The following is a 27,560-nucleotide window of genomic DNA, read 5'->3' on the forward strand; positions in this document are numbered from 1 at the left end:
TTGCACTAGACCTTTTTAGCTTCGTTTGTTTGTTGTCCCATTTCAGACCACGTGATGTTACCCTTGAGATTAGTTTCCTTTAACTAACAAATTCACGTGGAAATGAATGAATAATTTCCACATGGACAAAAGAACAACTCTCGGGAGAGTATCACATGATCTGAAATAGGCAATTTACATACGTAGCTAAAAAGGTCTATTCGCTTTTTTCACGATCCCATAATACATCTTGTTTTATTTAAATAACCCCCCAAAATTTTTGCATAAGCATTGTTTTCAATTTCTCTGGGGACGATTTCACGTCACTGTTAATCCCAAGAGAAATTGAAAACAATGCTTATGCAAAAATTTTGGGGGGTAAACAAGATGTATTATGGGAACGGTGAAAACAGCGAATTCGTTCCGATCTATCGGCGGCTGGTGCCCATTAAACAGAGCTCAGGCAAGGCAGCAGTAATGGGATGGGGAGGACTATTCTTGGGACAGGCAAAGAAGGTTAAAGAAGGCATTAACTCTTAGTTAATTGTCTTCGATTCATCACAGTTCAGCAGCGTTAGGACCGGGAAAAGAAAGCTCGTTGAGATTATAGATAAAGTCATAGAAAACGAAATGAATAGTTTACTCCCTTTTTGAACCCGTTATAGCATCAAAATAAACCGAGTAACATTGTTTGTACAGAAGCAAATGGTTCTGTTTTCTTTGAGAAATACGTTTTCCTAAATTATATCTCTGATCTACTCCCGGTCTACTACTTCATTCGAAAAGGAATGAGTACCGTATTTATTCGATTAAGCGCCCACCTCGAATAAGCGCCCACCCTGTAGGTGGGAAAAGTTAATAAGCGCCCAGCCTCGAATAAGCGCCCACCTTAAAAAAACGCCCACTCTCAAGATCCAAAAATTTAAAAAGCGCCCAGGGCACTAAATCGAATATATACGGTTTTTTAAAAAGGTGATATTATTCCTACCTCGAGGTCCTTGCTTCTTTTCCTTTCTTCGACGCAGAATTTCATAGGTGAGCCCACAAACAATTGCACAGCCGAGAAGAGAAACTACGACAATCATTGTCACCATAAAATAAGGACTGCTAACTTCAAAGAAAGTCGCTTCGTTTGATTGAACTGGTGGCGAGACCTGCAGATAACAAAACAAGTAATTGCACTAAGTAATTGCAGGGGTGGGGGAGTTACTCCCGGATCCCTTTTGCAAGCTAAGGGACGGACCATTATTTTTTTGGACGGGGGGGGGGATGAAAAATATTTAAAAAAAATTGTTTGCAGGGCCTGGAAAAACAAAATAAATTGTTTGCAAACACGATATGTATAACAAAAAATAGTAAAAATTTCGAAAAAAAAAATGTTTGCAAGAGGTGCATAAACTCAAAAAAAAGTTTGCAGAGGAACATTTTTCACCCCCCCCCCCCTCCAAGAAAATAATGGTCCGTCCCTAAAGTTGAATCTCGATTCCACGAACCTTCAAGGGTGAAGAAAATTTGTACAATTGCCGAGTTCGACTTTTTGAAGCAAATCCAAGGGAAATATATTTTGGTTCGAGTTGTTGATGGGTTTGAGATTCGGGATTCCCCTAAGCATGGTTTTTGAGTAGTTTTGGTCTCAAATAGGTTGGTTTGATTTAATTTGAGATGTTGGTTCGCACCCCCACATATTATATGATTGTACTTCCACGGGAGGCAATAATCGACATTTAATTCTCCGCATCTATACACAGATAATATTGTGAAGAAGCTTGAGGTCAGAATAAGGCACATATTAAAAGAGCTCACTTCTGCTTTTGCTCACTTTAATTTGCTCACTTTGTGGGTCGAGTCGAAAGCATGCGCAGGCCAAAACTAACACAGCAAGGCCAGTCTTTAAAACATACTACACACTACTTTGTATAATAAAATATATTTATGCAGAACCCAATATTAGGGACGGACTATTATTTTCCTGGAGGGGGGAATGAAAAAAAAACATTGAAAGGCCTAAAAAGACAAAACAAATTGCTTGCAAGCTCGATATGTATAAAAAATAGTTCGCATTTCGAAAAAAAATGTTTGCAGTTCCATAAATCAAAAAAGAAGTTAACAGAGGAAAATTTTTCATACCCCCACCAGGAAAGTAATATTCCGTTCCTTGTTTACTGGAGGAGAAAGGGGAGGACCCAGTTGCGGAAGGAAAAGTGATGGAGGTAGTATACTGAATATTGATAACCAAGGGTACGTTTTTATACAGATACATGAAGTTTCTAATAATAAGTGTTCATGAATCGAGCTACCTTCTCTTCCACTCCGGATGAAAGGTAATCTGATTGAACGTTGTTCTGGGCGATGAAAGCTTCCAACGCTTTATGCATCTTCATAGCTTCTCCTCGAAGAATTATTCCGTGTGAGATATCAGCTTCGACAAGCTGTACTACTTCAAACCACGTGCCATTAAACAGGTCTGTTCGCTTACTCGGCAGATACATGTCAACAAAAATGGCGTCCGTTTCACCAGATTTTAACGCACTTACAAGTTTCTCTGCAGTGTCATAGCTCTTGCCTAAAAAAATTAAGAAGTATATTAAATTAAACTGACACAACTAGGTTAGCGCAAACTTTAAACTTTAAAATTAGTAACTTTTCTGGTTTAGCAACTTTAAACCTTCACTGTTACTAAAGCCTCTTGATTTTTTTCTGTTAATTATATTAAGCCGGATAATTTTCCGAAGGCTTTCAGCTAGTTTCACTCTGCCAATTACTAACTAAATATGGTGAGAGCCATAATATCTTTTAACATTCTCAATTTCGGGTCATTTCACCTTTCTAAAAATTTCTCACGTGAGAATGAGAAAATTTAAAAAAAATATACTCTCTCGAGTAGGATCACGCAAATTCAAATGCGACCGAGCAAACAACGCGAAGTTAAACAGGTTTATTGTCCAAACATGCGATATTCAGGATACTGTTTCAATATCTTTGTTTAATTTTAAAGGGGGGATTTCGCGGATTTTACAACCAAAATTGAACAGTCAAGATTTATATTTGTCACGAAGAAAACTTAAAAATAATGGTCCATATTTTAAAACAAATTGCTGTATTAGAGCACTTATAAACTGTAAACGAGCGTCTTTGGCTGCGGATGGCTCGGATTTAAATGGTTTGCAACTTAATTTTCAAGTTGTTTCTGCGCGTCTTCAAAAAAAAGTCTACATTTATAGCCATAGCTTGGTTTCTATCCGCAAAATAAGATTATATCTCCCTTTAGATGTTCAAACATAATGTTTTTTCATGGGTTGCCTACCACTAATTTTAAAACAGATAAGACCAAAAATCTGTGAAATCCCCGTGCGTGACGTAGGCCACTGGGGACACTTACCCATCTCCCACTTGCCGTTCAGAGTCTTTACTGCAAGATTATATTCAGATGAATTTGTGACAGCTGATATCTAAAGAAAAAGACAAACGAAAACAGTCGACAAATAATTTTCGAATTCTCAATACTAGTATATATGTCCTATTCTTAACCAGTCTAAGACTAATTTGGAAAATAGACTTATAAATGCATGTACGCAATCAGTTGCTTGTTGTTTGCTTAAGTCAATAAAAAAGTCAAACTTTCTGGCAAAACAGTAGCCGAACGTTTTGTGAAAGACTTAAAAATAATTCATAGCACAACTATTTTGAGAGTAACTATCCTGGAAGGGATAAACTTTTCGGATTATCTGAATTTTTTTAAATACCTAAGTATCTACAAGAAAATTACGGCATCATTTTCATTTGGACACTTTTTCATCTAAACCGCCAATATTGGTACACACTTATCCTAAAGAAGTGCACAAAACGCTTGGAAAACTCTCACAAGTTTTATGAAAAATGGTGAATGAGTATTGCTTTTCCCCCTGGAAGTGGTACTAGACGTCTATCACAGCTTGTTTTTCAATACTTTTCTCGCTTGTATTCCCTGGAGAGAGAAACTGTGTGCCTAAGGCATCGTTGGGGATCGCTGAAAATTTTTGGCCACTCGTCTTTTCCATACCTTATTTGTTGTTTGCTTCAAAGTTGGACCCCCGTTGACAACAGTAACTGTCATCAAAGCTGCTACCGCAGATCCGAAAAATGTGAAGATTATTATCCCCATAAGGAACCACACAATGGCGAACACTCTGGCTAAGACGCCCTTTGGGCAGCGGTCTCCGTAACTAAGAATAGGAAGAAATAAGAAGAAATGAAAGCTTTAAACTGCGAACCACTCCTTTGCTTTTTTCTTTATCAAGCTAGCCATCTCACATAAAAGAGCTTCTGTAAGTGATAGATACGATAACAGCCGCCGATGACGAGCACTGTCAATACCCATACAGATCGGTCGCGGCTGAATATTGTATGAATATGTAATTTTGTTTTTGTAAGGTTTGAAACAGTAATTTGACATAATCAATCGGTTCCATTCTTAAACAAAATTAAAGAATACCAACAGAATGTCTATTCTGTATTGGGATATATATACAACGCATTTATGTGACCTAAATTGGGCCTTTTCATTGGATTCCGTTGTTTTTAACAGGTTATGAAACTGACAACTGAAGTGAACAAATCTCGCTAACAGACCAATGCCTCTCTAACAGACCAGTTTTGATTGACAACTGCTGTAACCAGAATCTGGAAATACCTACCCGACGGTTGTCATGGTGATGAATGACCACCAGAATCCCTCTCCTGCTCCTTTAATAAAAGATGGAGGAAAGTCATCCCGATTTTTCCGCGAATCCTAAAAGAAGTTCAAGAAATAACAATGAAGTAATATGAAGGCAAAGAAAAAAAGTGAGGTTTGGTGTATTAATCTACAAAATGCTGTAATAATCGAAAATCAATAGCTGCAGTAGTACTATACACTAAGCTGACATCAGTTGTCATCATCATCATCATCATCATCATCATCATCATCATCGTCATCATCATCATCGTCATAATCATCATCGTCATCATCTTCGTCGTTGTCTTTTTCTCTCTAAAGTCTCAACTTATCCTAAAGTTCGTAATTTACGGTTTTTGTTTGGCCTGGCCAGTTTAAACTTGAAGCAATCAAAGTCTGCGCGAGTACCTCACTTCTTTTTCGTGCCCATGCTGACTTTTTCCATCTCATTAAGGTAGAACTAGCGTTAACTAATAATAACTTTTTCAAAGACCCAAAATTTGGAATTTCTCCCTGCCTAACAACGTTAGCGAGTTCACAAACCCTGTCTTGCTTTAAGAAAAGAAGTTACTTTTTTGACTAAGTCGTCGTGTGACCTAATATAATTTGCACTTCCCTCACATGCATTTTAATATTATCGCATCAAAAAGCAGAACTCCCTTGTACAAGCAAGACGGTTTTAAAGGCCTTTTGTTTTCTACTAATTAAATGTATGGCAAGGCTAAATAGAATGAAAATAAAATAAGGATCTCCCCTCCAACATGTTTAAAAAAAACATACCAAAATCCAAATGACTATCCCAGCAAGCATCATAGTCAAGATAGCGAACACGAATATTGGCCAATTGTCGAAGATCGATGACGTCACAACCTTTTGATATACACCAGGTTCCTCTGTTTCGCGCCGTTTAATGACGAGCATTCCTGGGACTTGTATGACAGGCAGGTACTTACTGTACTGGCTTCCTCGCACGGATGTTGCTGTTACAGGAAAGCTAAGTTCTGGTTCTTTATCACCGTTCCCTGTCAAGTACTCAATAACTAGCTCAGTTTCACCGTGTTCCTCGCAGTATTTGCATGTTTCTTTAATGACGTTGGAGATAATTCTAGTCAGCGCGCCGTCTTTATCCAGGGAACTTAGTTGTAATGCAGTTGTCACCTCTTTCTCACACCGACAAGTTTCTATAATTGCAAAGAAAATAATTATCCAGGGAAGGTTACTTAAAAGTATTTTATACGGGGAGGCTCCGTTCGGATGTCCAAATCCTTAACTCTTTATGTGCATATGTCTCATATGTCATATAGCTCTCATATGTCTTTGATAACAAACGATACCCCCTTTTTACATACCTACACTAGTAAAGCCTGCAGTCGAACCAAGTGGCTCATCAGGCCGGAGCTTATCCCGGCTTCTGTAGAATTAAGCAACTAGGAGTATTTCTACTCCCCCCTTGGATGGGATGCTAGTCCATCGCAGGGTTACCCCCAGCCACCGCGCCACCCACACATACCTACAGTAGAGGAACTGTACTTTGTCTTTCACTCGAATAAACCCTTAAAATATTAAGATAAACCCCGTAAGTGGGTTATATTCTGAAAGGCTTTTTTTAATACCTAAATGACGGTTTCCCCCACAGCCTTTCCTCTACACTTCAGTTGCTCGTGAAATCTTTACCCTTTTATATACCTCAAGCTTGAAAACGGCACCCCCTTTGGACGGAAACTCCACGTATATTCCACTATCCTTTACCGTAATAAAACTAACTCTTACACAAAACAGACGTCTCCGGATCCTCGATTTCTTCTTTTTGAGAAAGACGTCTATGTTTCGACTACTGCAGTACTGTTTGGGGAAACTGTGGGATTACTTTGCAAAACAAGCTACAAAAGCTACAGAATAGAGCAGCCCGTGTTTTGACCTTCTCAAACTATGACGCACACGCTGGTGATTTATTTGAAATTCTAGGATGGAAAAATCTAGCTCGCCAGCAACAAATTCAAAGAGCCACGATGGTTTACAGGTCTCTGCACGGGTTGGCTCCAGACTACCTATCATCTAAATTTGAAAAACGAGAAACCGCGTACAACCTGAAGGGACTCTGAAAACAAACTCAATGTTCCATTACCGCGCACTAACTATTACAGCTTTACGTACAGTGGCGCCATCTTGTGGAACAGTCTTCCTATTAACGTAAGACAAGCAGAGTCCCTTGGGCAATTTAAAAAACTAATTGAACGAGTACTCTAGGGCACGGCATTCGTGGAAAGCAGCTTTTTATATTTGTACATATATTTTTATATTTCCCCTCTTTCTTGTATGTATATTATAATTAGATTGTTGTATTGTAAGCTGATGAATTTGACCGTGTTTTAAATAAAGATTATCCATCCATCCATCCATCCAGAACTGTTATTCCATACTGATGAAGCAGCTATTGTGCCTCGGTTGCGGTTACCGTGATTACGTCTCGTTACTGTAAAGAGTACGCGCAGTCTCTATTTTGGTGTAGAGCAACAGTGAAATTAAGTTGGTCTAAGAACAGCGAGCGGCGAAACTGCAAGCGCAGGCTTGATAGTAGATAGCGTAGGATAATTTGTAATTACCAAAAAATTGGCAGAACAAAGCATTGGCAAGTACTAAGTTATTGTCTACTTAAGTTTATAGCTTAATATTGATTTTTTTTGTACAAGCCTTCGCGCAGATGTCTTAGATTTCCAATGCTTTATACTGTTCAGTTTACGGAAACTGCAAAAAGAGCATTTTCGAAATATTATCGCACTAGGGAGTTTTACTTTAATTCTACATAAGTTGTTACTTTATATGTGTAATCTATACAAGCTGAACCATAATGCGGTGTATTCGAAAATTTTAATTTTTTTTTGTATCGTACCAGTGTGAATGTCAATGTAAGTATCGCTTTTGTAAGTATCTCCTCTGTAACTGGTGTCTGTGTTTGAAATAAAAAAAATAATGATTCAAAGCTAACAATGATACCTCCTGTGACTTCTTCGCTAAAGTTCCCTTCGCCTGCTGTCGTTACTGCTGCGACCTTAAACCGGAACGAAGTGTAAACTGATTGGTTGCTTAGAAGGAACACATTCTCATCCGGTGCTACCATCACTGTCAACGGTTCTGAATCAGTCACCAGTTCTCCACCGACACCAACCATTTGATATTCAACTTTGTAACCAAGCAACTGTCCGTTGATCTCACTTTGAAGGAGAGGTTGCCAAGAGAAAGTGATTTTGTGTGGACTTTCGTAAGATGACGCGCTGACGGGATGAGGAACCGCGCTGGGTACTAACAAGGTAAAAGGGAAAGTATAGACGGCAAAATTATTGAATACTGGTTGGTTTTAGATACAGGGCATTTTAGCTAATTTTGTCTTACTTTCTGGTGAAGCTGTTTTTTATACTCTACAACACAACTTGGTTCTAACTTTTACTTGTCTTATAAGTCTGTGAAAAACCCCAAGGTGTAATCGTTTTAATAAAACAAATTGCACAGTACTTAATTGTGATACAATTTGTTGTTCAGAAAATGTATTTGAACTTGACCACTCAGTGAGTAAAAGGACTGCCTTTGGTTTCGATGGGTAAACTTTTTGTGCTACGTTTCCTGATGAAAAAGTTAGTCTGGTTGACCCGACACAACGCATGATAAATGATCAGAGCACAACACTGTGTGAAACACCATTATGACCTCAGAAAGTCACGCCAGTTTAACCCTGTTTTTAAGACTAATAGATTTAGAAATAGTTTTATTGTCTCTAATGTACTTAAGTTTGGATTTTAATCACTCTTGTATAGTTCTTTAAATATTTTTACATTTTATCGTTAGTTTTTATAGCTTTATAAATTTGTAAATATGACATAATTCAACCTTTTAGGTTGCGAAGTTGTATTAATAAACTATCTATCTATCTATCTATCCATGTATGTATGGGGCGAAGCAATGCTGAACACATGACGGGCGTTCCAGCAGTTTGATTTGATATATCATCTGTAATACGCGATGAAACAAAATCTACATACAAAAGCTTCACTTACTGCCGCTAGCGGTGACTATGTTCAAGCACTCAGTCAAATTCCCATCTCCCTTCCTGGTAAAGCCAGCGACTCGAACACAATACTCTGTATACGTCCACAAACCGGTCAGTTCTTTTGACAACGTCTTTGGCGGAAGGGTAAGTGTTTCGTAAGGGATACTGGGTTCGCTTGCCCTCCTGTAAAATATCTTGTAGCCTAAGAGTATTCCGGGGATAAACTCCTGTGGAATTTGATCCCATTTTATGACGAGGCTTGTGGAGCTGGTATTGTGTCCTGTGAAGTTGGTTGGTCCCTCGCTTGGTACTGAAAAAAAGTGGAGGTTATAGGTTACATATGTACAGGTTATAATGTCTCATTATTAGTAATAAGGATTTGGCAAGGTAGGGTTCGTCCTAATCTTAGGGATCAAAGAAACAAGGTGGTTGATTAATGACGGTGCATACTACTAGCTAGTTTCTTTAGCATGACGCCACAAGAAGAAGTATTGCTACTCCCCCTGGATGGGTTGCTAGTCCATCGCAGGTAAGCCTCACAGCATTTTATACGTTTACCCTAACAACTCGCCAGCCTGTACAAATTTACCACATGGGTGGAAAGAGGTACTGCATGTGAGACTATATAAAGTGCCTTGCCCAGAGCGTGCAACGACCCCGGCGAGTCTATAGCTGAACAATTTGTTTAGTGACGAATTTCTACCAAGTCTGCGCGATGATGTCATTAATGGAATTGACATTTTTTACGATGGTTGCACTAAATAGCTTTGCGACTAACAAACCTGTGGCCCTCGGATTCCTGATCGAATCGCAGTGTTGGCTTTTGTGGAGGGGGGAAAACCGGAGAACCCAGAGAAAAACCCTCGAAGCAACGACGAGAGGCAACAACAAACTGGACTCACATATGACGCCAGGTCAGGGAATCGAACCCGGGCCACATTGGTGGGAGGCAAGCGCTCTCGCCACTGCGCCATCCCTGCTCCCCCTATGTAACCTGGTGAACTAAAAGTGGGCTTATCGCAAGTGAAATACGTTTAATTCATTGCGCATTCAAGGACGACCCATGGAAAAGAACTGCGCGAAGTTAAAGGGACACTGTCCCCGCTGAAATATCGTCTTTTCCTGATTATGGCCAGAAGCTTACTTTATTATATTTATTAAATCGGAAAAAATCATTACCAAAAGTGTTAGAAGCAAAGAAACATATTTTATTAAACTAAACGGACTAAAAAATGGCTAGGAAGGCGCAACTAAAAAGAATGGCAAGTTTGACTTCTTGACGTTTGTCAAAAATTTAATTTAATAATCCGTAATCGATTTCAATCCTTGCAATCCTACAGTTTATCTCGAAACTACTTCTGTTTTGCTCTATGGTTTTTCCCCGGGGAAAAGACATTATTTATCGATATAACGTGGAAAGAAGATGAGTGAAGTTATGCTATTTCGGCATGACAGTGTCCCTTTAAGGTGATTCCCTTGAAATAGAACTGTTCATAGATTTCCAACCAAACTTTGCCAGTTGATTGTTTACCTTCAGGGAAGTTAAATTTTGAAATAAAAAAGGGGGGTCACCGTATTCGTTTAGGAGCAGGAATACCGTGTATTTGCCATATAATTCCTTATATTTCCTCTGCGAGTACTGACAAAGAACACTTTTTCGGTGATAATGTATTATTCTGCCATAGAAATTGATCTGTATTCATTTTATAGAAAGAATTTGATCGCTACTTTCGAACTAAGAGAACAAAGCATGTGATAGGTCACCGAACTCGTTTACGAGAAAACGATGATTTCTCTCTCTCGCGAGCGAAGCCGCATAGAAAAAAGTCGCCATTTTGTTTATGTGCGCGCTAACTGTACGCGTAAAATTCTGCGCAGTAAGGATGCACAATGCAATACTAGGAAATCACCTTAAGGTAAACACCTCGCTGTACTTACCATCCTCATCTGTTAGCACACACGTTGCATTTGTTCTGTTGCTTTCTCCGATGCGATTGTAAGCAACAGCTTGTACACAGTAGTTGGAATATTTTTCAAGGCCTTGAAATTCCGTTGTGAGATTTGCTGTGTCGCTGACTATTTCATTTGGTGACGTAGCGCGTTTTCTTCTTCCGGGAGCCTGTTGTTGAGTCCCCGTCAGGTAAACACGGTACCCAAGGATAACACCCTGTCTGAATGCCTCAGGTACTGGATCCCAGGACACCCCGATCGAGGTTGAACTCGTGTTATAGGCTGCAATATTTGCTGGAGGTTTTCCTGGAGCTAATTAAACAAAGCATACTTAAATCAATAACTCACAACACTCACTAATAAGACAGAATAAAACAAGAATATATCTCTTAGTTCTTGCACGTTCCTTTTACCATGCGAAATGTTTCATCAATTTAGAAATTAATGATAGAAAAATTAATTTCCAAAAAGATTTTTGTAAGTAGTTGGTGCTTTCTGTTTTTTTAGTTCTCTTATATTTGTCTTATAATTATTTGAAATCAGACTACTTACAGGAACGTGTGTTGAACATTGTACTTGCTGTTTAATAAACTTCTCGGAATTAACTAACTCCCTCCTTTCCATCCATTTATATCGATACTCCCTCCTTTGCTTGTTTGCTTCCTCCTTTTCCTCCTTTCTTTTTTAATTCATTAATTTAATTTTATCACACACTTGTACGCTGGATTATGAACTGTTTTGATACTACTGTAAAAATTCATGCAGCTTAAAAGCACATTTTCAAAATGTCAGCTGTCACCACAGCCAGCCCTTGCTAACGATAAGAACCACAGTACACTAAGATTTAATTTAAAATAGTTTGTATGGGAATGAAACAATTTTTTTAGAAGGTTTAATAGTTAACTATGGCTCTTGATTGTGGCTCTTGATTGTGGCTATGTCAGTTGATTGGGCTGCCTGTGCTGTCACTCACCTTCTTCATCAGTAGAACCAAACACGCAGTCACTCTTGTTACCAATCCCACTTCTTGTGAACGCAGACAACTGGATGCAATAGTTTGTAAATATCGTCAAATTGTGGAGAGAATAACTTAACTCGTCTTGACACAAGAAAATCGGTCTAGCGTTGATTTCTTTTGCTTGTCTGTAGGAGAGCCTGTAACCAAGAATCGGCGCTTTTGCAAATTCTTCTGGGAGAGCTTCCCACGTGATCTCTAATGACGTGGAACTTGTGTTGTAGCTTATTATATTGGGTGGCGGCTGCGTAGGAGCTGTTAAGATAGCAAACAGGTTGGGTTTGTTTTAATGAGCTCCTTCATCTAGTAAATGGCCTTTCTCACCACGAGTTTCTCGTAACTCAGTTGGGTAGAGCGCCCAACCGGTATCTGGGAGACCATGGAATCGATTGCCGTCGGGGACTCGGATTTTTTTCTTTGTCCCATGCTCGTGTCATGTTGACCAATTCGTCTTTAATTTATAAACTATTATTTTATATAAAAACCAAAATACTGCGCTCTTTCTGATTGGTCCTTTGTCTATGATGCGTAGTACAGACACATGCGCACGTGTCGTACACGTGTCACTTGTAGAGATCTTTTCTTGACCGAACGAACTTAAAAAAAATACATTGAGGCGAAGTAAACTGAAAGATAAATATTAGCTGAGGTTCGACGTCGAGAGAAATGCATAAATGTAAACCACGGCTTAACCTTAGTGCCTTAGACAAATTTAGAGATAGAAAAAGGTTAGTTTTCGACTTTTATGCAAGTTTACATTGCTATTCCTCGTTCTATTGATTTGTCTAAAAGCTCTCCATAATTTCGGAAAACTTTCACCTGAAATTGAAATCAATTATAGCCGACTTGGGAACCTTAAGTTTTCTTCAAAAAAAAATATCTTTAGTGATGGCATAAAACAAAAATAGGTGGTTCTATTTTGTCGTTGTTGGGTTTTTTAGATTCACAGATCGAGGATACCATAACGCAGACATTTAACCTATAGCGTACTACTTAACCTGCCTGTTATATTTGTTTTCCTCCTAAAGTGCGTCACGCAAGAAAAGCTTTAAAGTCCCATTTCTTCTTTTTTTCCTGAAAGGTCTCTAATTTTACAAATAAGTGTGTAGAATTTTTTTTTTCGTACGCACACTGATCATTCGTTAAATAATTGTTAAATTTACTTTTGTGTAGTTTTCCTTACCTCCAACATCAGTCGTCACATTCACCCATCCATCGTAATTTTCTGGTCCACTTCCATATTTGGTTACACCCAGCACCTGCACACAGTATTGTGTTTGTACCTGCAATTTTCGATATTCCCAAGTAGTCGGCTGACTAATGTTTACGAAGACATCCCCTGTGAAGGCGTTTGGTGCCTGGCGGTATCTCACTATGTACCCCGTCAATACTCCGGACACGAACTCTTGTGGTAGAGGTGTCCAGTTCACACGGAATGAAAACATGCTTGTGTTGTAAGCAGTTACATTTGGAGGAGCAGTTGGGACTAAAACATAAACAGTAGTTAGGCCGGTTTAACAAGTTTAAATGTTTTGTCACACTGGGTGACGCTTGTTTGGGCACTTATATCAAGTTAGGTCGAACTAGTGGCCGACTTTTCCTGGTCCGGAAACATCGAAAATGGCTAATTAAGCTTATTTGGGTCAAAATTAAGAAAGTGGACAAAATAACAAAGTAGTCGTGCTATTGAGATTGTTGTAGGAACACTGCAGTTCACTTTTTTTACAATGTAATGACTGCAAAATGCCGAGTTGTAGTTTGAGGCGAAACAAACCAACTTAGAAAATGTCACTGTAGTTTGAGGCTATTTTATCAAGCAAGGTAACGCTTAACTTTTGTGGCGAATAATTCGCCCAACTTTAAGCAGGTCTTTTTTTTATTTTTTTTTTTTATTTTTTTTTATTAATGCTTACAACAATGCTTACAACAATACAATACACACAAGGAAGGAAAAAAAGATTACAAGGTAATAACTAAATGAAACAAAACGAAACGATATATTACAAATCTCTACACTACTTAGCCATAAGAAAATAATAAGCACAAAAACGATAAAGGGGCAGGAAAAAAAAGGACGAAATCAATATGGTGGCAGAAAAATGCAGGGCTGTTGGTGGCATTGCCAAGGCAAGTGGGGGTAGAAAGTGGAATGTCAGGGGATACCAAGAGCTTTCTTTGGTTATTTGACCTTTTTAAATGAAATTGTTCAAAAGTTCCCATTTCTTCGGAGTAGTGGTTTTTGTTATCTGTTCTGTTTCATATGCAAGTTTAAGATATCGCCGAAGACCATCTATGTGGGGGATAGTTTCTTTGGTATGGCAAAGCCAAATAAAGTGTCTGGCAAGCAGGCAACAGAAATTGATTTGATTGTAGTATTGAGATGAATCTTGTGTTAAACCCATAGCAACAGTACACTCCAATGAATTGTTGTTTGGATTAATTTTGCACTGCGTCAGCCGTGATGTCACATCGGCCCAGAAGGATTCCGTTTAAGGGCATTTCCAGAAAAGATGAATTAATGTTTCTGGCACCTCACGGCAGAAGGAGCACTTAGGGTCATCTTTAATTCCTATTTTATGCAAGAAATCGTTTGTTGATATTCTTCGGTGCAAAAATTTAAATTGAAACTCTTTTAGTCTGGTGCTTTTTGTGCACTTCGAAGCTAGCTGGTACGTCTCTTGCCATTTAATATCTTCAGCATTTGTGATGTTACAATCATTCATCCATTTCTGCTGGCTTTGGATTGGAGCAGTTGATTTTTTGGCAACTAGTTTAGAATATGCAAGTCGGGTTGCACTTTGTGTTGTCATTAACTTAGTAGAGAAGTTTTCGTACCCGGGGCGATTGTTTACAAAATTACATTTGTGCGTGTTCCAGGTAGACTTGATTGTAGATACCAGGCCGTAATATCTTAAAGGACACGCATTGATATTGTATTTAGTTCTTAGTTCATCTAAAGACAGGAAGTTGTTTAAGTCATCTTTCAAATACTTCACCTTTTTAATACCCTTGTTAAGAGACAGATTCTGAATTTTTCGAGAATCGTCCGACAGAAAGGGAATTTCAATTTTATTTTTATTTGCCCCAAATAAACCTTTTAGTAAACTATTTTCGAAAATGACATTAAACGGTTCAGTTTCCTTTAACTTTTTTTAAAATTAAGAAAAGTTAAAAATTCGAAAAGCAAATCCACCGTGGCGACCATTTTGGATGAAATTTAAGGTGTTTTCACGACACTCGTGTATACATACCAAACAACTACTCAGTATACCCTTTACACAGCTGTTTATGTATCTCTTGAAGTTAATTTTCAGATATATTTTGTTTGAAAATATCACGTTTAAGAAAAGTTACGATCTTCGACAACCGACCCATTTCTAGAACATAAACGACAGGGCGAATATTAGCTAACTTCAAGATTGTCAAAAGCGGTCTGGTATATTGTTTTGGAGTTAAAAAACAACACCAAATTGAAGCTAAACCTTTCTTCTCTCTGTCTGAAAAATATTACTGGTGGCCCGTAAAAACTGTTGCGCTGAGAGAATTAACCATAAAGGCTGTTTTTCGCTCTGACTCTCTCTATTTATAGTAACTATTTGTGAATTTGTCCCGAAATATAATTCTTCCTAGCGGCTTTTGTACAGTAAAGATCCCGATTAATGCCACGAAAGAACTTGAACGTTTAAACAGGTTTTAAAATTCAGTCATCGGTCTTGGTAGTTGCCCTAGTATGAAAGAACAGCTTTCGTTGCGGGATTAGTAATTAGGAAGATGTACGTTTCGGTCTCGACATTCTGTCTGGATGTGAACGGCGTGGTATAAATTAAATTAAAGGCAAATCACGCTTCTCAAAGATAGAACAAAATAAAACATAATCCAACCCAATTTACTTAAAACATGTTCATGCTACAAAATCCTTACTTGTGAGAACGTGATATGATGGATAAATTTATAAAGGGCCACAACTAATCATGAAACAGGAAATATCATCTGTTTGTTTATTTCCGCTTCAAGTCCTTCAATAACTTGAGAATTAGTTAAGGCATTTGATACTGAGAAGCCGTCCTGCTTTCTTTTCACATCGGTCAAAAGAATGATCATTTATGCTAAAAAAAAGTTGAATCGATCGATTTTATATGAAGAAAAAGAAAGTGACAAAATCCTTCGATACAACGATTTTCCGTAAACATGTTCATCACGCAAAATTTGTCATTCACAAACATCGTCTTCATTTCCTCGACTTTAATTTAAATACTTCATTTTCGGGCAGATGATTATAAAGCTTTAACACGTACCTTAATTCTTCCGCAGTGTATAAAATGAAAAGGACCCGCTTCTCGCCGATTATTAATTAGAGAGAAGGGACTTTTACACCTAAAAGTTTTCTGTGTTGCGTGACAAAAACGCCAAAATACATGCATAGTTAATTAGATTCAGGAAAACAGTACGCAATGTTTTTACGCTGTGGTCACATTTCGCAGAATTTTTACTCTTTTTTGTGATCTACTTGTGAATGTTTTTTAACAACAAATACTTTTCGATATTATTTCTCGCCATTATGGCGTGCTGTAGCTATTCGGAATTGGTGAGTGGGGATTGTGGATCAAGCTTTGATAACCCAACTAACATCAAATGTGTTACTTTACGCGAGTGCACGAAGGAAGTCTACAGTCACCTAGTTTTTTGCAAAGTTAGCGACGACAGCGAGATTGATACTGAATGGAAGTTATTGCTTGCAAGAGCAGGTAATTTGCAAAATTCGATGTATAATGAGACTCATTTTTACAATATTTCACACTAACAATAATTCCGCCGGCAACAACAAGGAAATAATACCAAGTTTGTTGTTGTTTAGGTGTATTTGAAGTTGATGAATCTCACCTAGCAATGAACATATGCCCTCGTCATCGGGACTTGTTTGGTGTGCGCTGGAGGTCTTCTAAGACAAACTGCACCATACCAGATGAAATAGCTTCCCACAAATCAAAAGCGAAAGGCCTTTGTGGTTTACGGAGAAAGCAGTCACAATTTGTCTACCACAGAACCCAAAAGCTTATTCCAGTAGGGTCCAGTGAGTACCATGATGTTTTAAAGAAAACCATATATACGTACTAATTCAGTGGTGTTGTTTTAAAGTTAACCATATACACGTGCTAATTCAGTGGTTCAGTTGACCTGTTGACGGTTTAATTAAAATCCGGACAACAGACGATACAGCGCCTGATCATTGTAGTCCAGTCTTAACTCCTGTCACCCTGGCAATGTTATTATCACACCAATAGGAGAATTTAAATATCCGTTATATATCTAAAATTGTTTTTGTACTTTATTAGAAATTTGCAAGCGATGTAAAGAGCATCTCACAGGAAGTTTGAGCATTGACGCAAGCTTTCAAAGTTTTCACGATCAGCCAGAGCTAGTGACACCAAATGTGATAGAGGAGCCCACTCCAAAGTCTTTAAAAATTAAGGTAAGAATTTGAACAAACGGAATAATCATGCCTAACAGAATGATAGTTGTTATCTTAAGGCCATTTTCAGTGACACATTAATATATCAACCATGATAATAAAAAGAGGAGTTTAACGCGGTTTTCTTTCTTTGCAGGCACGTAAAGAAGTCTCAAGCTCGTCATCTGATGAATTAACCGAAGGCATCAGGGGCATTAAAATTACTGACGAGAGCTACTTACTTTCCTCTGATGCTGGAAGCGAGGTGTCATCAACAACCGATGCGAGTGGGGCCTCTTCTGACGATTGCGCTCGCCGTCAGAAATTAAACGTGTTCTTAGAGGAGTGTGGAATCCAACCACTTGGAAGGGCGTGGCTTGCATGGCGTGAAATTAGTGAGAGAACAAAAGAGAGATATCTGAAGCAGACATCAGAGATCGTGTCCTCAGTGCTTAGGGTAATTTCTTCAGAAAACTCCCCTGATCTGTGGAAAGAACTGCAATCTTCATGCATTGTGAACGATATGCTCGGCATAAGTCAAACAACTCTTCCCTCCGAGGTGGCCTACTTGGAAGCTCTTGCGGAGGCGTACAAATTGGCGAAGAGCTGGGATACCCGCCGACAAGTATTGTCTACCATGGCTGGTGTGGCAAGTTTTAAGTCTATTTCAGAATATATCCCAGGGCTCACACGATACCGTTTTACTATGGCTAACCTGCATGGCCTTCAGCATGGCCGGGGCGCCCAAGTCCCAAAGAAGAGCACTCCACATTTTCGAATAGACAGACAGCAGCTTGACCACTTTCTAAGTTTCATCACGAGCCCACATTTAATTCAGGATCTGCCTTTTGGGGAGAAGCACTTACAGCTGTCGAATGGGAAAGTGCTAGCAGTGCCGAACGTAATCCGCACTATGATTCCCAATCGAATTGTGTTGCAGTATAAGCGTTTTTGCGCCGAAAGCAATTTCAAGCCATTTAGCGATAGCACTATGCTTCGAGTGTTATCCGAATGCAGTGCATCAGTGCGAAAGTCGCTACAGGGTCTCGATTATTTAGCAGCTGATGGTTCACGCGCCTTTGATACCCTGGCAGAGATAATAGAGGTAGTCTCCTCCAAAGCAGATGGGGGCAAAAAGTGGGCAGATGAGATGCGAGAGACTCTAAAAGAGGGAAAATTTTATTTGAAAGGAGATTATAAGGTAAGGTTTGGCCTAGTCAGTTCCGGACTCTTTCTAGTAAGGGCGAGCGAAAAAGCGAACTTTTCCCAACCTCGCATCTTCGCTCACCACCAACTATCGATAGCCTGGAATATACTATTTTCCAGGTAAATACACATCTCATACATATATGTTTGGATTTATCAAAACCAGGTCAAGGAAATTTTCACCGTTTTAAGTGCAAATCGCTGTAAACGCGTTTTTTCTCGCCAGAATCTCCAAACTCGATGATATAAAAACTAAAGGGAATGTCAGTAGTCTTTTTTTCTCTTCTCCTCTCTCTTCTCTACCTTTCAGCGCTGTATTTCTTTTTTCCCTTTCCTGTTGCGTTTTAAGCCAATTCCCGCAGTAACGTACTTTTTCAAGAATACTGACGTCAGACATATATATATCCATTGTTTGACTGTAGGTTCATGTTAATGATCAGTCACATGTGGCAGACCATTGTACTGTGTTCGCTTTGAGTGACAAATCTGATGCAGACTTCAGAAAGGAGTGTGACCACAGTCACGACGAGGTATGTGACCAATGTGAGGCCCTCAGTGCTGCAATAGAAGATATCAAGAAAGTTGTTCAGAATGCTGCTTTTGATTCAATTGACGACAAAGAGGAGTATTTATACCTGTGTCACACCGCTGCGCATGCAATACAAGCGTGGAAATGCCACCAGTTAAGATCCGTCCGTCAAGACCAGGCTCGCCTAGATGTAATTGAAAGTTTAAATGAAGAAAGAGTGTTTATAGTGAGTGATTGGGCGATGAAATTTCTTCCACAAATGTTTCGAGAATCCCAGCAAGATTGGTTTGGTAAAAGGGGGATATCTTGGCATATCTCTGTTGTGTTTCGTCGCCTAAGTGGTGTTCTACAGTCACAAGCGTTTGTTCATGTAATCCAATCTTGTTCACAAGAAAGCCACGCTGCTGTGATGATAATGCAGCACGTTCTGCAAACGCTGAAAAGTGAACAGCCAGAGGTAACCCAGGCATTCTTCCGCCAAGATAATGCCGGGTGTTACCACTGCTCCAACACTGTCTCGTCTCTAGCACAAATGGAAAGGGTGGTTGGCATCAAAGTTATAGGCGTGGATTTCAGCGATCCTCAGGGTGGCAAGGGGCCAGCTGACAGGCTTGCTGCCACCTGCAAATGCCACATCAGAATTCATATTAACGAGGGTCACAATGTAACAACCGCACAAGAAATGAAAGAAGCTTTGCTCTCACATGGAGGAATTGCAGGCGTAAGAGTAGCTGTAATACCTTGTATAGAGGAGCCCTCGGTGCTGGAGCAGAAGATACCTGGGATAAACAAGCTTAACAATTTTGCATTCACTGACGATGAACTCCTGGTCTATCGCGCTTACGGCATTGGGCCAGGCAAAAGCCTCAGTTTGCACACCGACTCAGGTAAATGTTTTACATAGTTTGTATCATTATTTAAAGAACAAGGACGGCAGCAATCATTTTACATTTATTCTGTAACAAATTAGATACACATTTACGGCACTGTGGACAGTCGTTTTTCACCCTTGTGTAAACACGTGTTCTTACGCAGGGACCGCGCAAGAAAAATTTGAGTGGGGGGGGGGGGGGGTGGCTGAAGATCGAACCCTGGAGTGACTCAACTTAGGGGAGTCGGTTGGAGGATAGGGGCATGCTCCCCCGGGAAAAAAATAAAAAAATAACGCTACTCACTGACCTTCAGGGTCAGCATTAACTTTTTTTTATGTTAGTGACTGCTGTTACTTTCGTCCTTCACAAACTAAATCAATAATATGGCTTCCAGAAACAAAATATTTTCAGTGATTTTTCGTTTGTTTTTTATTCATTATATTTTTTTTCTGTTACTGTACAAAAATGGGGGGGAAGCCTCCTAGCCCCTCCCTTTGAGCGGTCCCTGTTACGTTTGCTGTTCTTTGTTGACAGGCGCTGTTACATCCATCTCCACTCCATTTTCTGCTGGTGACTTCAAAGAAGTGGCACAGAAGCCAGTTAATACGCAAACCCATTGCTCTACATCTGAGGCGGCCGAAAATGTCCAGGAGTCAGATTCAGAAGGATCTGGAGAAGCTGCTGTGTTTTCCTGCCCGCAAGAGGGGTGTGTTCGCGTTTTTCAGCGACTTTCCTCGCTTGAAAAACATCTTTCACTTGAATCTTGCACCAAAACACTGGAGAGACAGTCTTTATCAGACATCGCTAAGATAACGTATGCTTCTCTGCTGCAAGAAGGCGCGGCACCAATTCCAAGTACGTGTCCCACGTCTACTGAACACCGCGTTGTTTCCTCGTCTATTCTTTCAGAAGGTTGGGCCCTTAGAGCCCCCAAAAAATCCTACAGATTTAATACAAAACAGAAGGAATATTTGGAGGCCAAGTTCAATGTTGGTCAAGTAACTGGAAGAAAAGTGAATCCCGATGTTGTCGCTAAAGACATGCGACGCGCAAGAGACGAGGGCGGAGAGAAACTTTTTTCTAGTTCCGAATTCCTAACGGTCCAACAAGTCACTTCGTTCTTTTCCCGTCTTGCTGCAAAAAGGCGACAGCAATTAGCCACTGAAGAAGACGTATGTGCAGCAACAGAAGAGGAAAACTTTTGTACGGCAAGAGAATCTGTTCTGTCGTCCTTAGATCTGCAACATCCGATTACATATGACCAATTCAACATTTGTGCATTGGTCCGGGAGAGCAAGCTCAATAAGTTAAAAGTTGCTATGCTTCAAGTAATTTGCGAAGCTCTCAATTTGGAAACACCTGTACCAGCCGTCAAGAGAAAAGCTCCTTACACAGCTTTGCTGGTTGATGCCGTAAGCAAGTGTTCCTGTAGCGACACTGGTTGAGTTGACGTCATCCATGTCATGATTGTTATCATAATAGTCGTCCCTAGAAATTAACTGTTTTGTTGTGTTATATGACACTGTGTCATCTGACAAGATTTAGTAGAATACGTGTTTGCATATTATGAGGCCCGAAGTATTACTTTTTCAAACCTATTTTATATCCCATCTGTTTCTCCACTGATCTGCCTATTTTTATGCCTTTTTTTTATCGAGAAGGTGGTGGTGAGAGTGGAGGGTGATCGCCTTTTGTATGAATTTTACCAACTGGTGCACCCTCTCATTGGGAGATTAAAATGTAATTTAGATTCCAATCGCTTTGCCCCGCCGCACCTCCCCTGAGGGAAGTTTGTAGGGTGATCAGACGCAAGGGAAATTACCGTGACTGGGGCTGTGTCACGTAATTGCATTCCGTGAGTTTGCGCGCGAGTTTCCGTTGGTAACAATATCACACACCAGGTGCTGTTTATAGAAATGTTATATAGTGCAGAATCGTTTCACTTGTTAAAACGTCGAGTTTGGAGACATTTCTGCCGCCCAGTTGATCATTTCTAGCGGTTGTTTAGTTTGGTTGGTTAGGAACATTGTAGACATTTATGTAAGTATATTGTGTGTACATTTAAGAAGTAATATTTATAATTTATGATCACAAACAAGCCGCAGTTTCGTTACTATTTATGTTAACACCGAGGTTATCTTTGCAACTATCGTGATGGTTAATTCAGTTTTTTTTTAAACAGCAAAGGTTCAGGACGAGACAAATGCAAATATTAGCCGTCACGAAACTGGAAGTTTTAAATTCGTTTGAGTCACTTCCAGTAGGGTCAGCAATGTTCAAATAAATACGTTCCCCCTTAAAGAAAATAATGTTAAACATTAATAGATTTAAGCACATAAAAGGTGATTTTAACATCACACAACCGTAGTTTTGCACAATAAGACAACCTGAACTATCATTGAAGGGACGCAAATGTTTACTTTTCTCTTTTCTTTCTGTAAACACGCCGACGGTTTGATTTATTCCCGGGTAGTTTTTCTGTGATTTAATTAACATAAAGAAATACTTACGCTCCCATCATTAAGGACTTTATACCATGAACATGTTTTAAGTAAATTGGGTCGGATTATGTTTTATTTTGTTCTATCTATGAGAAGCGTGATTTGCCTTTAATTTAATTTATACCACGCCGTTCACATCCAGACAGAATGTCGAGACCGAAACGTACATCTTCCTAATTACTAATCCCGCAACGAAAGCTGTTCTTTCATGCTAGGGCAACTACCAAGACCGATGCACACTGAATTTTAAAACCTGTTTAAACGTTCAAGTTCTTTCGTGGTATTAATCGGGATCTTTACGGTACAAAAGCCGCTAGGAAGAATTATATTTCGGGACAAATTCACAAATAGTTACTATAAATAGAGAGAGTCAGAGCGAAAAACAGCCTTTATGGTTAATTCTCTCAGCGCAACAGTTTTTACGGGCCACCAGTAATATTTTTCAGACAGAGAGAAGAAAGGTTTAGCTTCAATTTGGTGTTGTTTTTTAACTCCAAAACAATATACCAGACCGCTTTTGACAATCTTGAAGTTAGCTAATATTCGCCCTGTCGTTTATGTTCTAGAAATGGGTCGGTTGTCGAAGATCGTAACTTTTCTTAAACGTGATATTTTCAAACAAAATATATCTGAAAATAAACTTCAAGAGATACCTAAACAGCTGTGTAAAGGGTATACTGAGTAGTTGTTTGGTATGTATACACGAGTGTCGTGAAAACATCTTAAATTTCATCCAAAATGGTCGCCACGGTGGATGTGCTTTTCGAATTTTTAACTTTTCTTACTTTTAAAAAAAGTTAAAGGAAACTGAACCGTTTAATGTCATTTTCGAAAATAGTTTACTAAAAGGTTTATTTGGGGCAAATAAAAATAAAATTGAAATTCCCTTTCTGTCGGACGATTCTCGAAAATTTCAGAATCTGTCTCTTAAACCATTCTTTGTAGAAAATAGGGCGGTTATCGATTCTAATTAGCGAGTTATACCATAAGGATTGGTCAAGAAATTGTTTCTCAGAAATTATATTGTCTTCAAAATTTGCTTCTGACCAGATTGTCAAAACTTCTTTTAAAAAACTATTTGAAGCTTTTGCAGTGCTGATTGTATCTTTCTTGTCGAGGTTTCCTTTAAGGGCTATTTTTCCTCCAAATGTTCCTAGTTCTAAGTCAAAGAAAAGTTTCCATTTTCCTTGGTTTTCAGTGTCAAGATATTTTTTAATCCAAGTGACTTTTAGCGACTTACTGAAAGACTGAATATCTATCATTTTAAGACCCCCTTTAAGCAGGTCTTGCTATTTTAAAAGATTCTTCCACATGCAAGAAATGTGACATGATGCAATCGCAGCCTTTATTCAAATAATGTTGATAAGGTTTTTAGCGTGATACCGTGGCTATGGGTGCCAGAGGGTTTTTTTTTTGCCTGCTCACCTCCTTCATCTGTCAAGAGACATATTGGCCCACTGTATTTCCCAAGGCCGTGTTCGTTAAATGCCGAGACTGCAATGCAGTAGTTTGTGAAGGTCTTCAAACCCTCAATCTGGGTGAAAGTATCGGCTGTCCTTTGCGTCTTTTCTTGCTGGGGATTGCCGTCTGCCTCAAAGTATTCCACCTGATACCCTTGAACAGTCCCGTATGTGAAGTATGCAGGGATAGGAGACCATGCAACACTAAGTGAGTTGCGTGTTTCAAACCATACATTGTCGACTTTTGGTTGTTTTTTGGGGCCTAGAAACAGACAGAAAATCATAATAGCTGTATACTGATTTGGCTTATGAAGCAAAACCGCTGGTTCGTTTGATTAGTTGTTTGTCCGTATATTGGTTTGTTTAATTGATTGTTTGTTACCTTTTTATATGTTAGTTAGTTTAATTGTTAGTTTCAGCATGTTGTTTTGTTTGATTGGTTAATGTTCGTTTTTATATTGATTTGTTTGGTTGTTCCATTTGTTTGCTTGTTGGTTCGTTTGTTTGTTTGTCCGAATTTTATTTGTTTAATTGATTGTTTGTTTACTTTTTGTATGTTAGTTAATTAGTTTGATTGTTTGTTTAAGCATGATGTGTTTTTATGTTAGTTTGTTTCGTTAATTGTTTATTTTATATATTGATTTGTGTAATCATTTGTTTGTTTGTTTGTTTGTTCATTTGTTTGTAAATTGGTTTGTTCGATTACTTGCACTTTTGCCTCTTCAGTTTTTGTCGATGCTTTGTTTTTCTCTTTGTTTGTCTTACTCTGCTTGCGGTATGTTTGTCTTTTTAAACTAATTCTTGTTGTCTTTCTGTTTGTTGTACTGTCTGTCTACATGTCGTCGTTAAATTTGTCGGTTTCTCTTTTTCCATCTGTTTTGGTATTTTGGTATTTGTTTGTCTACTTGTTGTTTGTCTATTTAAATCTTACATTGCCATAAACCTTTTGCATTTTACTTACCCGTTGGCTCAATCCTGCGAAATCCATAAATCTCGGCTCTTATACATGGCAAGAGGTTGTAATACTCCGCTGACAGATAGAAAAGACGAACTATCGATGATACAACTTTGCCTTTCAAGTAATTCTTCTTCACCTTGTATTGGTCAACATTTCCATCAAACACCTGTAAAATCATAAATTGCAACCTCGGGAAAACCGTTATCAGGCCTCTATTCTGTTGCCAAGGTCTTTATGACGCATTCGACTCCCTTGTTTGGTAAATGTACCCTTTAAGCCCTTTTAACGCATTGGTGAAATGACTTTAATGCTGGGTGTAACAATAGAGTGTGTTCATGGCAGCCATATTGGATGAGTGAAACAAAAAAATGATTTTCCTTTGGAAAAAAATCATTTTTATGCACTCCTCCAACATGGCCTCCACGAAAACACTTTATGCGATGAACTAGCAACCCATCCGGAGGAAGGGAGAGTAGACTGAACCTTCCTAGTCTCTTCATGCCACAGAAACCGGCGTGAGTTCCGGCCTGATGGACCGGTAGGCTCGAATGCAGACTTTACCATTTTTACCCCAAATCAAATAAATCAACTTTGTTTAACGAGGGTTGCACATAACAGTCTTTCGACTGACAAACTTGTGGCCCTCGGATTCCCGATCGAATGGGAATTTAGAGGTGTTGGTTTTTGTGGAGGGAGGAAAACCGGAGAACCCGGAGAAAAACCCTCGGAGCAAGGACGAGAACCAACAACAAACTCAACCCACATATGACGCCGGGTCCGGGAATCGAACCCGGGCCACATTGGTGGGAGGTGAGCGCTCTCACCACTGCGCCATCCCTGCTCCCCACGACCCCAAGCAGCCTTAATGCAGATCGAGCAGCTCTCGCAGCCATATTAAAACTTTCATTACAAAATTAAGGTTTTTGTTACCTCCTAGTAAGCCCACATTGTTTGAAAAAGGAATGCGTATGTATATAAACACGAAGAAATTAAAAAGTTAAAAGGTTCTGCTGCTCACGATACTGTAGCTTTAAATGTGGGCGTCAGCATAAAACTCCTAATCGATCCTAACCACATTTTTGCTGTCTTTTTTGGTAAAAAAATGTAATTGATAAAAAGCGCAAACCTTTAGACTATTGTCCTCCTGGTAAAAATCCCATGTAACACCATCAGCTGTTAACTGCAAAACGTAGCGCGAGAAAAAATAATTGTCTGGTCCGCCACCTTGAGTAGCAACTGCGCAAATGCGATACATATATTGAAGGTCAATTTGCATGTATCCGCTCTGTGCATCATTACCACACCACGTGGACTGGGGAACTCCTAGCCGGCCTTTACGCTGTTCATATCCACCATATGTGTTATTAAAAGTTATGGCCTGGTCCGGGATACTTTCGCTCTCCATGCCAATAGGACTTCCGCAGTCATGCTGACGGCGCCTTTCATCTACAATGTGAAAAACCAAGGCAAATATGTTAAAACATAACACCTTTAGTTAACACGGCCGATTTCAGTTTACAAATAAACAGGAAAGAGACTCTGGTTCTTTTAAAAACCCACTTTCACCCTAATTGCATTGCGCGCCAATGAACAATTTTCACATATATATGAAAATTGTACCCCGCCATTTTAGGTAAAACGAGATGAGTTGCTTTAATCTTCTTCCATTTTTGTTTTTTGAACTAAGTTTCAATATTTATTTGTAGTTTTCCAGATTGCAGTGTTTTGGTACCATAGCAAGCTTTTCAAAACAAGAACAAACGGTCGCAAAGCATATCGGTTGAAATGCCTTTCAGCGGTGTCTATTCAAAAATCTTCCACGAGCATCTTTTAAGTGGCAATACGAAAGATCAATTTATCATCAAATCTTACTGGATGAGGGATGCTGACGCTATCATCTAAAATGATTAATTAAATTTTATTAATTTTCAGTGTTATATCCTTTATTATAAGCTATGATATGATAAAAATGAATTTTCGAAAACAGAACAGTTTAATTATTCTTAGTTTAGAGGGCTCTCCCTGGGTTAATAGAATCGATTAAAAAAAGTTATTATCATATTATAGCAAATTTATATGTAATATAAATGCCAATTTACATGTAATATAAATTAAAGTTAATGTGACAACCATGAAAGGAGTTCAGAGAAGTCATAAGATCACTCTATTCAAATACGCAGATCTGTCACGCAATATGCTGCAAGACTATCACTCTTGCGTTACATTCAAAGGTCAAACTCACTTCTGAGTGTGATGCGCTATTCGGGCTGGCCAATCACATCGCCCCTTTTCTATTATGTCAATCAAGGCCATGCGGTTTTATCTAGACTTGAGTAGTTTTACTTCAAATTCTCTGAGCTCCCTAAAAGAGTTTTCACAATAATTCCCACCCACCCAACCCTCTTTGGTTCTCTTTTAGCTTAGTATTTGTAAAAATGTAGGCAATGTTTTAGTTCTACGCACATATCCGGCCTTGTTAAGGGTGTTTATTATATTACTATTATTATTTTTAAACGTTAGCCATAGCTGATGGACTAAAGAAGCAAGCCCGCATTTATAGACATTATTCTAATAATTATTATTTCCATTTTGTATGCTTACTTACGTTTAGAGCTGATGGACTTAAGCAGCATGCCTGCTTACAGAAACATTGTTTTTTATATTGTTATCATTTTGTATGCTAGCTCAGGCTTAGAGCTGTTGGACTTGAGCAATGTGTCTGCTTTTGAGATATTGATATACATGTAACCGTTAGCTTTAGTGTCGAGCTGGCATGTATCAACTCGACCATTCTGTTATTCGATTACTGTCTCTTCCGAACTTCTTCAATAGCTTTAGACCATCTTAACTAAGCATTGTCTTTTCTTATAGTTAATAAACCACGGGAGGGGATGAAGTGCTCTGTA

General features: G+C 38.9%; 1 protein-coding gene across 1 annotated transcript in view; it reads right to left on the bottom strand.

The window, feature by feature from the left end:
* LOC144637531 (uncharacterized) overlaps positions 1–27,560 on the bottom strand; it is a 41,497-nt gene that overhangs the window by 1,651 nt on the left and 12,286 nt on the right. Inside the window, exons 10-23 of the mRNA XM_078496608.1 lie at positions 25,781–26,100; positions 24,658–24,820; positions 23,662–23,958; positions 12,863–13,165; positions 11,638–11,934; positions 10,653–10,976; positions 8,722–9,024; positions 7,667–7,972; positions 5,453–5,853; positions 4,653–4,747; positions 4,019–4,181; positions 3,359–3,428; positions 2,277–2,542; positions 968–1,133 (exon numbers count right to left, since the gene is read on the bottom strand). Of these exons, the coding sequence (XP_078352734.1) occupies positions 968–1,133; positions 2,277–2,542; positions 3,359–3,428; positions 4,019–4,181; positions 4,653–4,747; positions 5,453–5,853; positions 7,667–7,972; positions 8,722–9,024; positions 10,653–10,976; positions 11,638–11,934; positions 12,863–13,165; positions 23,662–23,958; positions 24,658–24,820; positions 25,781–26,100 (3,474 nt within the window). The remainder of the gene's footprint in view (positions 1–967; positions 1,134–2,276; positions 2,543–3,358; positions 3,429–4,018; positions 4,182–4,652; positions 4,748–5,452; positions 5,854–7,666; positions 7,973–8,721; positions 9,025–10,652; positions 10,977–11,637; positions 11,935–12,862; positions 13,166–23,661; positions 23,959–24,657; positions 24,821–25,780; positions 26,101–27,560) is intronic.

This window comes from Oculina patagonica, chromosome 14 (assembly GCF_052425735.1).
Source record: "Oculina patagonica isolate OP01 chromosome 14, crgOcupat, whole genome shotgun sequence".
NCBI lineage: Eukaryota > Metazoa > Cnidaria > Anthozoa > Scleractinia > Oculinidae > Oculina > Oculina patagonica.